We start from the raw sequence: 16,467 nt of genomic DNA, 5'->3' as shown, positions 1-16,467 counted from the left end.
TTTGTTGTTTATTTCTGGAATTTTCCATTTAGTATTTTCAGACCATGGTTGACAGTGGAAAGTGAAACGGTGGACATGGGGGGACCACTGTAGTGACATACAGAGAGCACAGGCTCATGGTCAGCCTGGTCCTGCCTCCAGCCCCCGGCTGGCAGGTTCATGGGGCAGGTGCGCATCATGGGGCAGGTTCAGGGGAAAGGGGGCAGGTGTGCATCATGGGGTAGGTTCATGGGGCAGGTTCATGGGGCAGGTGTGCATCATGACAGGCAGGTTCATGGGGCAGGTTCATGGGGCAGGTGCGCATCATGGGGCAGGTTCATGGGGCAGGTGCGCATCATGGGGCAGGTTCATGGGGCAGGTTCATGGGGCAGGTGCGCATCATGGGGCAGGTGCGCATCATGGGGCAGGTTCATGGGGCAGGTGCGCATCATGGGGCAGGTTCATGGGGCAGGTTCATGGGACAGGTTCATGGGGCAGGTGCGCATCATGGGGCAGGTTCATGGGGCAGGTTCATGGGGCAGGTGTGCATCATGACAGGCAGGTTCATGCGGCAGGTGTGCATCATGGGGCAGGTTCATGGGGCAGGTGCACATCATGGGGCAGGTTCATGGGGCAGGAGTGCATCATGACAGGCAGGTTCATGGGGCAGGTTCATGGGGCAGGTGCGCATCATGGGGCAGGTTCATGGGGCAGGTGCGCATCATGGGGCAGGTTCATGGGGCAGGTTCATGGGGCAGGTGCGCATCATGGGGCAGGTGCGCATCATGGGGCAGGTGCGCATCATGGGGCAGGTTCATGGGGCAGGTTCATGGGACAGGTTCATGGGACAGGTGCGCATCATGGGGCAGGTTCATGGGGCAGGTTCATGGGGCAGGTGTGCATCATGACAGGCAGGTTCATGCGGCAGGTGTGCATCATGGGGCAGGTTCATGGGGCAGGTGCGCATCATGGGGCAGGTTCATGGGGCAGGTGTGCATCATGACAGGCAGGTTCATGGGGCAGGTTCATGGGGCAGGTGTGCATCATGACAGGCAGGTTCATGGGGCAGGTGTGCATCATGACAGGCAGGTTCATGGGGCAGGTTCATGGGGCAGGTGTGCATCATGACAGGCAGGTTCATGGGGCAGGTGCGCATCATGGGGCAGGTTCATGGGGCAGGTGCGCATCATGACAGGCAGGTTCATGGGGCAGGTTCATGGGGCAGGTTCATGGGGCAGGTTCATGGGGCAGGTTCATGGGGCAGGTTCATGGGGCAGGTGCGCATCATGACAGGCAGGTGTGTCTCGGCTCCTGCCTCACTCACAGGGATCCCTGTCTCCTCCCGAGAATAACGAGGTCACTCCCTTCCTATTGATTGGTTCTCACCCAGCGTCGCTGGGACGCATACGTTCTTTCTCACTCCTGTACTCTGAAGAGGACGGCATTACATTCGCCTCTATTCTCTTTACAGAAAGCCCTAGAGCAGCGGTTCTCAACCTTCCCTGATGCCGCGACCCTTTAATCCAGTTCCTCATGCTGAGGGGACCCCCAATGTCACTGTTACAAATTGAACATAATGAAAGCATAGTGATGAATCACAAAAACAGTATGTCATTATAGATGTGTTTTCCGATGGTCTTAGGCGACCCCTGTGAAAGGGTCGTTCGACCCCCAAAGGGGTGGCGACCCACAGGTTGAGAACCGCTGCCCTAGAGCCTGGCCCGCCACTCAGGGCACCGTCTCTGCTCCGCTCTCTGTGCTCGGAGCCTGGCGGGGAGCCGGACCCACGCGGGCGTCCACCGCAGGCCCACAGCCCCCGCGAGGCCCCCGCGGCCGCTCACCTTCCGCCCCGATGGACACCAGCTTCACGCCTTTGCTGGCGATGTAATCCAAGGCTTTGTTCACGTTGGCGATTTTGTGGAAGCGCATTTTCCCCCGGTCGGGCTTGGGCAGCCGCTCCCCTGTCGGAGGAAAGCCGGTCAGTGTGGACAGAGAAAGCAGCCCCCGCGGCAGAATCAAAATGCCAGCCTCCTGCCCAGCGGGTGGCTCCGTGGGTGAGCCTCGACCTCTGACCCAGGAGGTCAGGGTTCATTCCTGGTCGGGGCACGGGCCTGGGTTGTGGGCTCCATCCCCAGTAGGGGGCGCGCGGGAGGCAGCCGATCAGTGATGTCTCTCTCTCTTCCTCTCTGTAATCAATACAAATATTTTTTTTTAAAAAAAGCGGAGCGAGCAGCATGGGGGCCGCCATATACGTCAATTTTCCTTCTACTTTGTTACGCGGTGGGTGGTATAAACACTACCTAACGTGTCAGTTGTGAACAGAACGCACTCCCTTTTCACACAGAACAACCCCGGCCGACTGCCCCTCCAGAGGCTTTCCTCCCCAACAGCTCCGCGTTCTTGCCCAGCGGGCTCCCAGGGACGGTGTGCCGCAGCCTCTGTGCCTGGGCCACGCCTGCTCTCACGCAGACGCACGCTCACGCAGATGCACGCAGACGTAGACATACGCTCACGCTCACGCAAACTCATGCTCACGCACATGCACGTTCGCAGACGCACGTACACGCACACGCAGACGCACGCTCACGCACACACGCAGACGCACGCTCACGCACACAGACGTAGACATACGCTCACGCACACGCACACGCACGCTCACACAGACGCACGTACGCAGACACACGCAGACGCAAGCTCACGCACACGCAGACGCACGCTCACGCACACACGCAGACGCACGCTCACGCACACGCAGACGCACGCTCACGCACACGCACGCTCACGCACGCAGACGTAGACATACGCTCACGCACGCACAAACGTGCGCGCACACGCACGCACATGCGCTGTGAGGGGTGAGGCGCCCACAGACCTGAGATGACTTCCAGCAGCAGCATGAGCTTCAGGCCGTTCCTGAAGTCCTCCTCGATGTTCTCGATCTGGGTGCCGGCTTTCCGCAGGTGCGAGTTGCACCAGGCCGTGAAGGTCTGCAAGAGAACGTGCGGCTCAGCGCGGGCTCAGGGGCACGCGCGCCACGGGGACACGTGCAAACCAATTTGCAGTGACATCACACAGGGGCACACGCTCCACGGGGAACACGTGCGGCTCGGCCGGGCACACACTTAAGAGGGAACACGTGCGGATCGGCACGGGCACACGCTCCACGGGGAACACGTGCGGATCAGCACGGGCACACACTTAACAGGGAACACGTGCGGATCGGCACGGGCACACACTTAACAGGGAACACGTGCGGATCAGCACGGGCACACGCTCCACAGGGAACACGTGCGGATCGGCACCAGCACACACTTAACAGGGAACACGTGCGGCTCAGTACGGGCACACTCTTCACGGGGAACACGTGCGGCCTCTCATGCGTGCTGAGGGGCGTCTAAGAGGCTGGAGCTCCTTGGGCATCAAACAGAATGTGGTGCAAGAAATGATTTGAGGCCCAAGGACAAGGTTTTAGTAAAACGTCCTCTTTCGTAGACCCACACCTTTTATTGTGTGCACCAACCTGAGGACCTTTTGCCGTCAGTTTGAAAAGAAACCTTCTGAAAACCTTTTGTATGGTAGGGAACATGAACTAAATCAGGACGCACTTACACAACAAAAATCAGCCTGCCTGCTCAGATGTCGTACTTTGGAGCAGAGGTGGGTGGTGTGGTGTAGCGAAAAGGGGAGACGGGGAGGGACCCCTCACCCTAACCACGCATTACCCCGGAGGAACAGCAGTGTTAAGTTAGTAACTAAGCCAGTCCAACCGATTTGCAGCAACATCAATCACTAAAAAATCCATAGCAGCCTTGGCTCGCATGGCTCAGTGGTTGAGTGTCAACCTATGAACCAGGAGGTCAGGGTTCGATTCCCGGTCAGGACACATGCCCGGGTTTCGGGCTCCATCCCCAGTGTGGGGTGTGCAGGAGGCAGCCCATCCATGATTCTCTCTCACCATTGACGTTTCTATCTCTCTCTCCCTCTCTAAAATCAATAAAAGAATATATATACTTTTAAGTTAGTAGCAGTGGCAACAAGAACCTCCTGGCACAGACCTGGACTGCAAGACAATTAGACAGGGCCCTGCCCTGAGGGCTTGGGGTGTAGTCAGGTTAACAAGTTTCCCGCGATCTTCAGAGGAGAGGTGGGCGGCATACGAAGCCGCATCCAAAGTCATTCTGTTTACTTTTCAAGCGTCTTTTAACTTGGCTTCCACTTGGGCACGATTTCCTGCCAGAACCAGATTAGAAACCCTCCTGGCAGCTGCGGGCTAAGAATGCACACTGTCCCCGAGTCTCGCAACAGCTGCTGGGCTCAGGAACAAAGTGCCCGCAGGCCACACGGGGCGGAGGCACACAAACAGGCCCAGTTAGAGGCGGAAAACGAACCTCTCCAAAGCAGGCTGTTCCAGGGACGACCACAGGTGGACAGTTTTCATAAAAATGATTTTTTTTTTTAGGATTTTTCAAATCGGACTCAGAGCCCCTTATTGCAAGAAAAATGTGAAGGCGTTACATTCAAGGGCCAAGAGAAAAGAGAGGCATTTTCTTGGATTTGCAACAATAAAATTCCCCCCGGACAGCCTACGCTCGTCTTTACTTTCCCTAAAACACAAGCAAATTTTAGGTCTAAACAGGAGAAAGAGTCTAAGAATGAGTAATCCATTTCCTCGGCTCAAAATTCAAGTGGGCCCGGCTGGTGTGGTTCAGTGGTGGAGTGTCGACCTAGGAACCTGGAGGAGGTCATGGTTCGATTCCCAGCAATAAAAACATTTAAAAAAAGGCATGGCGTCAAACAGGAGGTATGTACGTAGGAGAGAGTTGATTCTAAGGATCTTGCATGTGCTGCCATCAGTGACCAGATGTCTTGGACGTCCATCTGGGGCCTGAATGTCCCCATAACTGTCGTAAACATCTAACGCCACAGTGAGCAGCCCTTTCGTTTCCCGCCCACAAATCCCTGCTTCGTCTCCCAGATCCTGCGAGATAGCAGGGCAGGCGACAGCTCCCTTTAGCAGTCCCTCAAAATCTGCAGCCTGGCTCTGTAGCCAGCTCCATGTCGGGTGTGGGCAAGTCAGCTCACCTCCCCTGTAGCGGATCTCTTCCCCAGAGGGCTGCACTGTTTTTTTAAATGTTTTGTTTTGTTTTATTTCAGAGAGGAAGGAAGAGGGAGAGAGAGATAGAAACATCCATGACGAGAGAGAATCATCGATCAGCTGCCTCCTGCACGCCCCACACTGGGGATGGAGCCTGCAACCCAGGCATGTGCCCTTGACCAGGAATCGAACCATGACCTCCTGGTTCCTAGGTCAATGCTCGACCACTGAGCCACACCAGCCGGGCTCAATTCGGCCTTCTTCCCCCTCGTGCCGCCTGCAGAACCCAGCACCCAGCAGGTGGACCTCAATTCACATATACAGAATCGATGCCCATTCAACTCTAACACACTTCAAGTTTAAACGGTGACCGTTTGCATCACAACTTCACTGAGACCTCTAAAGCAGGAGCAAACTACTGCTTTTCACAGGGGTTCCAGGGAAACGCTAAACACCAATGCCATCACTCAAAGACAAAGTAAGAAGGAAGGCAGCCTTTCCCGTCGGTTCACCCCAACAAGTTCTGCCTGCACGTGGGATTTCAGATCTCTTTCTACCCGCGTCAGGATGCCCAACAATTCCAAATTAAGGGGCACGAAGGACACAAACATTGCCAGCAGCAGGTGCCCGGGACCCAGTGGCATCAGTATGTATGTATTAGTGGCATCTTATCTGTCAGACTTTCTGGGACAAATCAGAGAGAACATCAGTCAGATATTTTATTTATTTATTTTTTAAGTATGCTCTTGTTGATTTTTAGAGAGGAAGGGAGAGGGATACAGGGATAGAAACATCAATGAGAGAGAGACATAATCAATCCACTGACTCCTGCACGCCCCCTACTGGGATCAAGCCCACAACCCGGTCATATGCCCTGAACGGGAATCAAACCAGTGACCTCTTGGGTCCTGGATCGACACTCAACCACTGAGCCACACTGGCCGGGCCAATCAGATTTTTCAAATTGAAAAAAAAAAAAAAAAGATGGAGGAGCTAAAAATCTGCATCTGCTCAAGTTTCAGGCTTTGAAAAAGGATAATTACCATGTCAACCTTAACTACAGAATCCTTAAATGTTCCAAAGGACTCTCGGTTATCTTGCCAAAAAAAGCGCAACCTTGTGAAAAAAAGGCAACCTGGCTGCCGAGGGCATCTAAAAATAGGCTGGGGCTCGGGGATGAGGCTGTAGGCGAGCAGGTTAAAGACAGCTGGAGGCTGGGCCCTCGCGCGCCTGTTTTCACTCAGAAATGCCACGCCGGGGATTTCAGGCTCCGACTGCCGGCCTCATGGACCAATGCCATTTAGTCCCTGGGCTGTTTGGAAAACGCAAAGAAAAGTAAAATTCTGAGGCTGCCTCACAGCAGAAAAAAAAAAAAATGCTTCTTAGGGTTTTTAACAAAGCCAAACGTAGCCCAGACTAACTCTGGTTTAAGCAATGGCCTCTTGGATATGTAGCATCTAATCCCTAACTCCCAAAAAGGGTGAAATGGCTAATGAGGGTATGTGTGTGTGTGTGTGTGTGTGTGTGTGTGTAGATATATATATTCTATAATAATAAAAGGGTACTATGCTAATTAGGCCGGACGTCTTTCCGGACGACCTTCCGAACGAAGCTGGGGCTGCAAGGGAAGCCTGGGTCCTGGGTGCAAGAGGGAAGCCGGTGCTGGCACAAATTTGCTTGCACAAATTTCATGCATCGGGCCTCTACTGGATGGATAGATAGATAGATAGATAGATAGATTTTTATTTATTTCAGAGAGGAAGGGAAAGGGGGAGAGAGAGAAACATCAATGATGAGAGAAAATCATTGATTGGCTGCCTCCTGCACGCCCCCTACTGGGGATTGAGCCCGCAACCCAGGCATGTGCCCTGACTGGGAACTGAACCGTGACCTCCTGGTTCATAGGTTGACACTCAACCACTGAGCCACACCAGCTGGGCCCACTTGAATTTTGAACTGGGGAAATGTATCATCCATGTCTGATTTTTATATCTATATGTCATGATTTTACCTTAAAGAATTGCCTTCCCCCCTTCCACCCTCCACCATAACTCACTTTATTAAGCACTCAGGCAGGAGTGCAGATGAGAGAGAAACATGGCACAGGTTTAGAGCCCTTTTTCTAAAAAGAGGCCCAAGATTCAAATAAGCTAAAATGTTCACTGTTCCATTCTAATTTTGTCGATTTTGATGAAGACACAAGGGAATCGGTACGCGAGAATGATACACAGAACTAGCTGGAGTCTGTCGCTAGTGGGTCTTAAATTACAGTATGCCCTCTCGTCCTGTGGAAATGACAACTGTCTTCGGTCTCGGCTTACGGCATTCCTTCTCCGTGGCAAACGCTTCAGCTGAGATCCCACATGTGTCCCCATGTTCCCTCTTACACGGGTCTCCATAAATAATACTGCGTTTGGGTTGAATTATTTAGAATTGCTCGCAGTTTCATAAAGATCCTACATTGATCTAGAAGCTAGTGTACTGCCATCTGTTCATGTCCTCCCTGCTCAAGAAAATATTCTACAAATCATTTCATTACCACTCTCAGGAGTCCTTCTTACTCATCCTCCTAAATTTTTTTTAAAATATATTTTTATTTATTTCAGAGAGAAAGGGAGAGGGAGAGAGAGAGAAACATCAGTGATGAGAGAGAATCATGGATCGGCTGCCTCCTGCACGCCCCCTTCTGGGGATCGAGTCTGCAACCCGGGCCTGCGACCTGACCAGGAATTGAACCGTGACCTCCTGGTTCATAAGTTGACTCTCAACCACCAAGCTACGCACGCAGGCCGGGCTCATCCTCCTAAATCTTACTTTTCAGCTGCAATTACTCATCCTGACATCTCTGTAACCCTCGGGGTAGACATCGGACATTTCTCTGAGCCACGGACGCCCCAGGCTAGTTTGCAACCCAGGCGGTCTCTACATTAATTCCAAGGGGTGTTCTGAAATTCTTGAAACAAAATCTTAATTATAAAAATATGTATAACAGCCTGGCCGGCATGACTCAGTGGTTGAGTGTTGACCTATGAACCAGGAGGTCACGGTTCGATTCCCGGTCAGGGCACATGCCCGGGTTGCAGGCTCCATCCCCAGTGTGGGGGGCACAGGAGGCAGCCAATCAATGATTCTCGATCATCATTGATGTTTCTCTCTCTCTCTCTCTCTCTCTCTCTCTCTCTCTCTCTCTCTCTCTCCCCCTCCCGCCTTCCTCTGTGAAATCAATAAAAATATATATTTTTTAAAAAGATAACAGCATTCTCTCCTCTAAAGAACAGTTCATGATCTTGATGAAACTCTCCATTTTAACTGTTAAATGGAAAAAAAAAAAAAGAGTTAAGATGAGAAATAGGCAGATTCTTCGCAAACTATTTTAAGGCTGGAAGCATATGTTAAACTAACCAATCACGCATCTTCAGAATCACAGTCGAAGTCATTTTTGCTCTAAAAGGTAAAAAATAAAATAAAATAATGGGACGCTCAAGGGCCACATGAAAGCCGGTGGAGCCTGACCCTCTGAGCTTGGCGGCACCCTGCGGCCAGGCGCCCGACTGAGCCACACGGGCCAGGCGCTCCGTGGGGTCACACCGGCCTCCCCCACGCTGGCAACTGGCGTGGAGAATTCCTGTGAGGACTCTCTGGTAAGCAAGCCTTTAAGCCTCCCGCAAACAGCCGTGCATACGACCGATCCTGAGCTGCGCTTCCCAAAATAACTTGTTCCCTTGGAGCCCCGGTAATTATGTGCACGGAGTGGCAGGCCCAACTGTGGCAGTGGCAACATGCATTGGGCTTTCATCAGTCTCTTCTTTTAAAAAAAAATTATTGTTTTATTTATTTCAGAGAGGAAGAGAGAGGGAGAGAAAGATAGAAACATTAATGATGAGAGAGAATCATGGATCGGCTGCCCCCTGCACGCCCCACACTGGGGATGGAACCCGCCACCCGGGCCTGTGCCCTGACCGGGAATGGAGCCGTGACCTCCTGGTTCACAGGTCGACGCTCATCCACTGAGCCACACCGGCCGGGCTCATCATTCTCTTCTTGAGGATGAAATCAAGCTTCAAGGAAGGCACACTGATGTCTCCCGGCCCCAGTCCAGCCCAGGCCCACAACCGGGGAAGCCGCTAGTACTACACAGACGGTAAAATAAGTATTCTTTAATTCAAGTTCATCATCCTGTTACTATTTTCAGGGACCCAAATACACGGCTGCTACACAGAGGGATTAAGCATCATTAACAACAAAACAGCTCTCAGCCCCATGCCCCCTTCTCCGCCCCCGTCTGTGGGCAGAGCACACAGTTCTTTTTTTTTTTTTTAAATCCTCACCCGAGGGTATTTTCCCATTGATTTTTAGAGAGAGTGGGAGAGAGAGGGAAAGACAGACAGAAACATGGATGTGAGAGAGACACAGCGATTGGCTGCCTCCTGCACGTGCCCCGACCAGGGTCCCGGCCAGGAAGGAGCCTGCAACCAAGGTAAGTGCCCTTGACCGGAATCAAACCCGGGACCCTTTGGTCCACAGGCCAATGCTCTATCCACTGAGCCACACCGGCTGGGGCCAGAGCACACAGTTCTAAGCCAGCAACGGCCCCCCAGCAGGTGCGTCTACAGGTGTCCTGGACATATGGGAAGAGCTCTGGGTGACAGAAGGATTTGTACAATCAGGGAAGCAGGGCCTTGCCAAAGCTCCTACCCACTCACATGGGAGGGTCCCAGACTGAGATCTCCTCCATTAAACTCTTCCCAGGGCTCATGCTGAATGAGACTGTTGACAAAAATATATACTAAAGTGTTCGTATCCTGAGCCATTTCAGACGATTATATATTACTAGAGGCCCGGTGCACAATATTCATGCATGGGTAGGGTCCCTAGGCCTGGCCGGCAATCAGGGCCGATCTGTGGGGCAATCAGGGGGGCCCCTGCTGGCCTGGGGGTTGGGGGTTGGGGGCTGGGGGCAGCTCCTGCATTGAGCATCTGCCCCCTGGGGGTCAGTGCACGTCATGGCGACTGGTCGTTCTGCCAGTGGTTCCGCCATTTGGTCAATTTGCATATTAGGCTTTTATTATACAGGACAGTATAAAACCCATAAATATATGCTTCTATATTGTAGCATAAAGTGACCTGGTAGGCAATATGGCAAGACAGAAACACTACTTTTTTCTAGGATCTGCATTTCCTTTTTATTTCTTTTTTTAAATATATTTTATTGATTTTCCACAGAGAGGAAGGGAGAGGGACAGAGAGCCAGAAACACCCATGAGAGAGAAACATCGATCAGCTGCCTCCTGCACACCCCCCACTGGGGACGTGCCCGAAACCAAGGCACATGCCCCTGACCGGAATCGAACCCGAGACTCCTCACTCCACAGGCTGACGCTCCAGCCACTGAGCCAAACCAACGGTCAGGGCGGATCTGCGTTTTCTATAGTGAATACCTATGACTTCTGCGATCATTTCTTTTTTTTTTAAAAAAAACAGCAATGTTTTCTTTAATCATGTGTACAAATGACTACTGTAGTTAGTAGAGTTTTATTTATTTTTTTAAAATATATTTTATTGATTTTTTACAGAGAGGAAGGGAAAGGGATAGAGAGTTAGAAACATCAACCAGCTGCCTCCTGCACACCCCCAACTGGGAACGTGCCCTTGACCGGAATCGAACCTGGGACCTTTCAATCCGCAGGCCGACGCTCTATCCATTGAGCCACACCAGTCAGGGCTTCTGCGATCATTTCAAAACATGTCTGTAGACAGTAACTGGGGAGCGTGCGTATGATTTGTGAGCCCAGGTTCTTTGCTCATCCCCGGTCATCTGTGACAAGAACGGACTCCAGCTCCCCACTCAAAGCAGGAAAAGCAGTGGTCCCAGGAGCAAAGAGAGGCCCAGACCTGTGACCTGGAGGGGGTCACAGGGTCAGTGATCAGATCGGTGCGCAGGAGGAGAGAGTACATCCCGTCGGGGCCGACTTCACACGTGGGCAGAGGGAGCGAAACCCTCCACATTCACAGGATGCTCAGGGCGTCCCTCCCGCTTTCTTAGACAAAAGTACTTTCTTCCCACAATTCTTCTCCTGTTGTGTCTGACATCCTGGAGTTAGTTACGCCTTCCGGTGGAGGCATAACTTATCTCAGGAGCTAACAGATACCCCATATTCCACGGGGCCAAGACCCCGGGGTCCTGTTCCAGCAAGGTAACCCATTCAAACCCCACCCTCAGGCTGACGGGCCAATGGAACAGCCAGCGGGTATTTCTCCGGGAAGAAAAGCAAAGACATCGCAACAGCTCCGGGGCTCCACGTCATCCACTAGAGACATGTTTCACCCGGCCGGTGTGGCTCAGTGGTACAGCATCGACCGATGAACCAGGAGGTCATAGTTCAATTCCTGCCCGGGTTGTGGGCTGGATCCCTGGTGTGGGATGTGCAGGAGGCAGCCGATCAATGGTTCTCTCTCATCATTGATGTTTCTCCCTCTCCCTTCCTCTCAAAAAAATAGGTGAAACTATCCCTAGTTTCTGATCTAGAAAACTGTGGGGAGGGAAGGAGCACGTGTGTGTGTGTGTGTGTGTGTGTGTGTGTGTGTGGATTCACACAGACACGTGTGTGTGCAAAACATGCTCCCCGACGTCTGTAGAGACCGACCTCGTGTCCTATGATGCTCCTTCCTTTGAGATGCGTCGGGCACCGCGGCCAGCCCACTGCACCCCCTCTCTGCTCTCCGTTCTCTCCGGAGGAGCCAGCGCTGTTCCCAGGGAGACGGGCCCAGTCCAGACTGTGCTCCAGCGCTCTCCGCGGCAGCTCCTCTGCTCAGCGGCAGCTCCCACCCGCCCACCCCCCCCAGCTCCCGCCTCTGTGGGTGTCCCAGCTGCGCCACGGCGGTGCCTTCTGAGTCTCTGAAGCTGCAGCCGCGAAGTGTCCAGCTCAGGGTCCTACTCCTCCCTCAGCCCACACGCAAGGGGCATCTCGTGTGGGGTGCGAGTTCCTTTCCTTGCTAAGCGCGGCCTAGGGGCAGGGCAGTCCCCAGAGGAGGGCGCCAGTCACAGGGCGACTCTCCTCCTGGAACTCCTGCACCTGTGCCGGCCAGAGCAAGCCTCCACCTGCCTGCCCATCCATAACTGCCTCTAGTCCAGTGGTTCTCAACCTGTGGGTCGCGACCCCTTTGGCAGTCAAATGACCCTTTCACAGGGGTCGCCTAAGACCACCCTGCATATCAGACGTTTACATGACAATTCGTAACAGTAGCAACATGGCAGTGATGAAGTAGCAACGAAAATAATTTTATGGTTGGGTCACCACATGAGGAACTGTATTTAAAGGGCCGGAAGGCCCTAACCGGTTTGGCTCAGTGGATAGAGCGTCAGCCTGCGGACTGAAGGGTCCCAGGTTCGATTTTGGTCAAGGGCATGTACCTGGGCTGTGGGCACATCCCCGGTGGGGAGTGTGCAGGAGGCAGCTGATCGATGTTTCTCCCATCGATGTTTCTAACTCTCTATCCCTCTCCCTTCCTCTCTGTAAGAAATCAATAAAATATATTTAAAATAATAATAATAATAATAATAATAATAATAATAAAATAAATAAAGGGCCAGAAGGTTGAGAACCACGCTCTAGACATTGAAGGCCACCTGAGACCCCAGCCCTCCTTCACACCATGGCATGTGGACACAAGACGTGCCCCTCAGCACTACAGGTCACTGCCCTGCACCTGATAACACACCACGTAAATACCTAGCTCTCGCCGGGCCAGTGTGCCTCAGTGGTTGAGTATCGACCTAGGAACCAGGAGGTCACAGTTCGATTCCTGGTCAGGGCACATGCCCGGGTTGTGGGCTTGATCCCCAGAAGGCAGCCAATCAATGATTCTCTCCCATCAATGATGTCTCTCTCTCTCTCTCCCTCTCCTTTCCTCTCTGAAATCAATAAAATACAATTTAAAAATAATACCTAGCTCTCCAGCCGGACACTGTCTCCGGTGCGCCAACAGTCCCTGCGCCTTAGCTGTCTTACTTGTCAATGCCACTGTCTTGAGCTTGGAGTCCGGGCGCTCGAAGGGTGAGATCATATCTGCTTAATAGGGTTTATCCCACCGCCTGCCCTGGAACAACACCGGCTTATTTAATACGTTTCCTAATCCCTCCTGATCGCTCTCAAATGGGTGACTTCCTCACGGCTGCCTCCATCGCCTCTGGCCGGTGTGCTTGGGGCCCCCAGCAGGGGCCCGCACCCACTCCGCTCTCTTCTGCCAACGATACGGGCACCCCAGGGACGGGGCTCTTCGGGGCTCAAAACCTGCTTGGACAGTGAGGCCCACGCTCGCCCCACCATCCCCGACCCCTACGTCCTGGCCCAGTTACCCATCAATTTTCTCTCCAACTTGAAGCTGCATCTTTTTCTTCTTTTTTAATGTATTTTTATTGATTTCGGAGAGGAAGAGAAAGGGAGAGAGAGAGAGAAACATCAATGAGGAGAGAGAAGCATGGATCGGCTGCCTCCCGCACACCCTCTACTGGGGATCGAGCCTGCAACCTGGGCCTGTGCCCCGACCGGGAATCGAACCGTGACCTCCTGGTTCCTAGGTCAGTGTTCAACCACTGAGCCACACCAGCTGGGCTGAAGCTGCATCTTTAGCTTCAGTGGAGCCTATCTCCTCTTCGCACCCCTCCACCGCACCCCTCCGTCACATCTTGAATAGCAGACACATCCAGACACAGCTGCTGCCCTCATCCCTGTGGGTGGGTGAGAGGGTCCCATGAAATAATGGATGTGAGGTCAGGGTGCTTTGAGCATGCTAACTGGTTACATGAACACATTACTGCCCCGGCTGGCTTGGCTCAGGGGCTAGAGCATCGACCTTCGGACTGAAGGGTCCCAGGTTCAATTCCAGTCAAGGGCACATGCCCAGGTTGTGGGCTCGATCCCCAGTAGGGGGTGTGCAGGAGGCAGCCCATCGATGATTCTCTCTCATCATTGATGTTTCTCTCTCTCTCTGAAATCAATACAAATATACTTTTTAAACTGTGCGTATGCAGAACTTCAGTTTCTTTAGGAATGATGGAAGCCGATCGGAAGTCTGAATGTGGACCCCATGAAGGACTCCCATGCTTCCTACAGCTGCCAGCGGCGTTGACCCATCCTCTAGCCGACCACATACTAAGAATGCAAGGCCCCTTATGTACGGAAACAGGAGCCACTTCCTTAAAAGGTCCGCGCCAGCCTCGCAGCGCCCTGCGTGGGGAGATAGCGCACATACTCGGCATTGCTGTCCTGGCCGGTCACCTCGGGATCGGGCTTCGGAGCGCTGAGGGGCTGAATGTGGTCCTCAGGTGCCAGGGCAAGCTTGCTTCTACACCAGCGGTTCTCAACCTTCCTAACGCCGTGACCCTTTAGTACAGTCCTCATGTTGTGGTGACCCCCAATGTCATTGTTACAAATTGAACATCATTAAAGCATAGTGACAAATCACAAAAACAATATGTAATTATAGATGTGTTTTCTGATGGTCTTAGGCGACCCCTGTGAAAGGAGTCGCAACCCACAGGTTGAGAACCGCTGTAAACATCGAAGCTCTGGAAGTTTCTAAAGTCCCGTGCAAAGAGCCTATGTTATGTGAATACAAATATTCCTACCCCTGTTTGCTAAACAGCCCTGAGAGAGAAGGGGGGTGCTTGGGAACGCCTTTACGTCCCCATGACAAATGCAACATCGTCCGCATTTCCCACTTTTGGATAAAGGATCCCACTTCTTCATAAAGTTGAAAACAATGATCACAGGACCCAGAAATTTCACTTCTGGGGGTGAAACCAACAAAATTGAAAGCAGAGTCATAAAGAGATGTTTGCACACCCACGTTCACAACCGCATTATTTATTTACGACAGCCAAAGAATGGAAGCAACCCAGGCGCCCCTCGACGGACGAAAGGATAAACAGAATGTGGTCTCTCCGGACCATGGAATAGTATTCCGCCTTAAACAGGAAGGAAATTCTAACACACGTTACTACGTGGGTGAACCTGGAAAACATTCTGCTCAAGAAAGTAAGCCAGTCACAACAGTTTAAATACTGCAAGGCCCACTCACAGGGCGCACCCGGAGGGGCTAATTCATAGCCCCAGGAGGTGCGAGGCGGCTGCCAGAGCTGGGAGAGGGGACAATGGAAAGCTATGGGCTCGTGGGTACACAGAGTTGGGTTTAGCAAAATAAAACGAGTTTAGGAAGTGGTTACACAACAAAGTGAATGTGCTTAACCCAAGTGAACTGTGCACTTGCAAATGGTTAAGATGGTAAATTTTGTTATATGAATTTACCACAATTTAAAAAAAATCTCTCGCCCGGCCAGTGTGGCTTGGTTGTTGAGCATCAACCTGTGAACCAGGAGGTTATGGTTCAATTCCCAGGTCAGGGCACAGGCCTGGGTTTCAGGCACTATCCCCAGTGTGGGGCGTGCAGGAGGCACTGATCCATGATTCTCTCTCATCATTGATGTCTCTCTCTCTCCCTCTCCCTTCTTCTCTGTAATCCATCAATCAATATATATATGCATATATTTTTTTAATTTCTTATTTAAAACAAAACAAAACAGCGCTACACTTTTACTAAGTCCTTCCTCAGTGAAGGTGGCCACAGCCTGAGACTCTGCACTTGGCTATAATTAGGCGCCGCGTCCATCCTAACCCTGTGGACGTCATCATGTGCTACCAGCATCTGTTGACAGATCTCATACCCGGCATATCACTGAAATGGCAAGTGTGGAGAAGGTGGCCCACAATAGAAGCAAAGGCATTCGCCCTCGCCCTGTTCCAACAGCGTGTCTCATCGGACAGAAATAGAGGCCGGGGCTCGGCTGCTCGGCCCTCGCGGGTCCATATTATCTCCGGGACCCGAGTCGTTTATACCAAAAGTGGAAGCAGAGGTCCTTCCGGAGCTGCTCGGGCCTGTGTGTTTCCTCCCAGTGTCTACAACACTCAGCCTATCTTACGAAAGAAAATAAATTCTCATTTTTGAACGTTCTAGCATGACCTGGAATCGGGATCAGAAAGTATAATCATCTCTTAATGATATACTTCAAGTGCTAGACAATTATAATAGTAACACAGGAAACCAACACCTAAAAAAAATTGCAAAGCCATTATATCCAAAAATATTGTGAATACATTTTAAAAAAATTAAATATGGCAGAAGACTTATGTCGATATTTGGGAGCGGACATTAGCTCTATTCTGTGACTGTACCATACTTTAAAAACCAACAGAAGCCACTGTGATTAGTCTATTCTAAAAAGTGATGGGCAATGACCACATGACCCCGACTATCTGTCCAATTCCTTAGCTATTACACTGGACAAAGCAATCTTTAAAACAAAGAAGTTTTTTTAACCCATGAAAAATGTAACA

General features: G+C 51.8%; 2 protein-coding genes across 3 annotated transcripts in view; both read right to left on the bottom strand.

Moving 5' to 3' along the window:
* GPR137B (G protein-coupled receptor 137B) overlaps positions 1 to 16,467 on the bottom strand; it is a 499,787-nt gene that overhangs the window by 351,051 nt on the left and 132,269 nt on the right. The gene's annotated exons all lie outside the window — the stretch shown is intronic.
* ACTN2 (actinin alpha 2) overlaps positions 1 to 16,467 on the bottom strand; it is a 43,323-nt gene that overhangs the window by 25,370 nt on the left and 1,486 nt on the right. For both annotated transcript variants that reach the window (XM_081114333.1, XM_081114334.1), the window contains exons 2-3: positions 2,852 to 2,966; positions 1,821 to 1,940 (exon numbers count right to left, since the gene is read on the bottom strand). In XM_081114333.1, coding sequence (XP_080970459.1) covers positions 1,821 to 1,940; positions 2,852 to 2,966 — 235 coding nt within the window. The remainder of the gene's footprint in view (positions 1 to 1,820; positions 1,941 to 2,851; positions 2,967 to 16,467) is intronic.

This window comes from Myotis nattereri (genome assembly GCF_964212035.1).
Source record: "Myotis nattereri genome assembly, chromosome: 20".
In the NCBI taxonomy this organism is placed as follows: domain Eukaryota; kingdom Metazoa; phylum Chordata; class Mammalia; order Chiroptera; family Vespertilionidae; genus Myotis; species Myotis nattereri.
The sequence above is the reverse complement of the archived record's forward strand: the minus strand, read 5'-3'. Positions and strand labels throughout refer to the sequence as shown.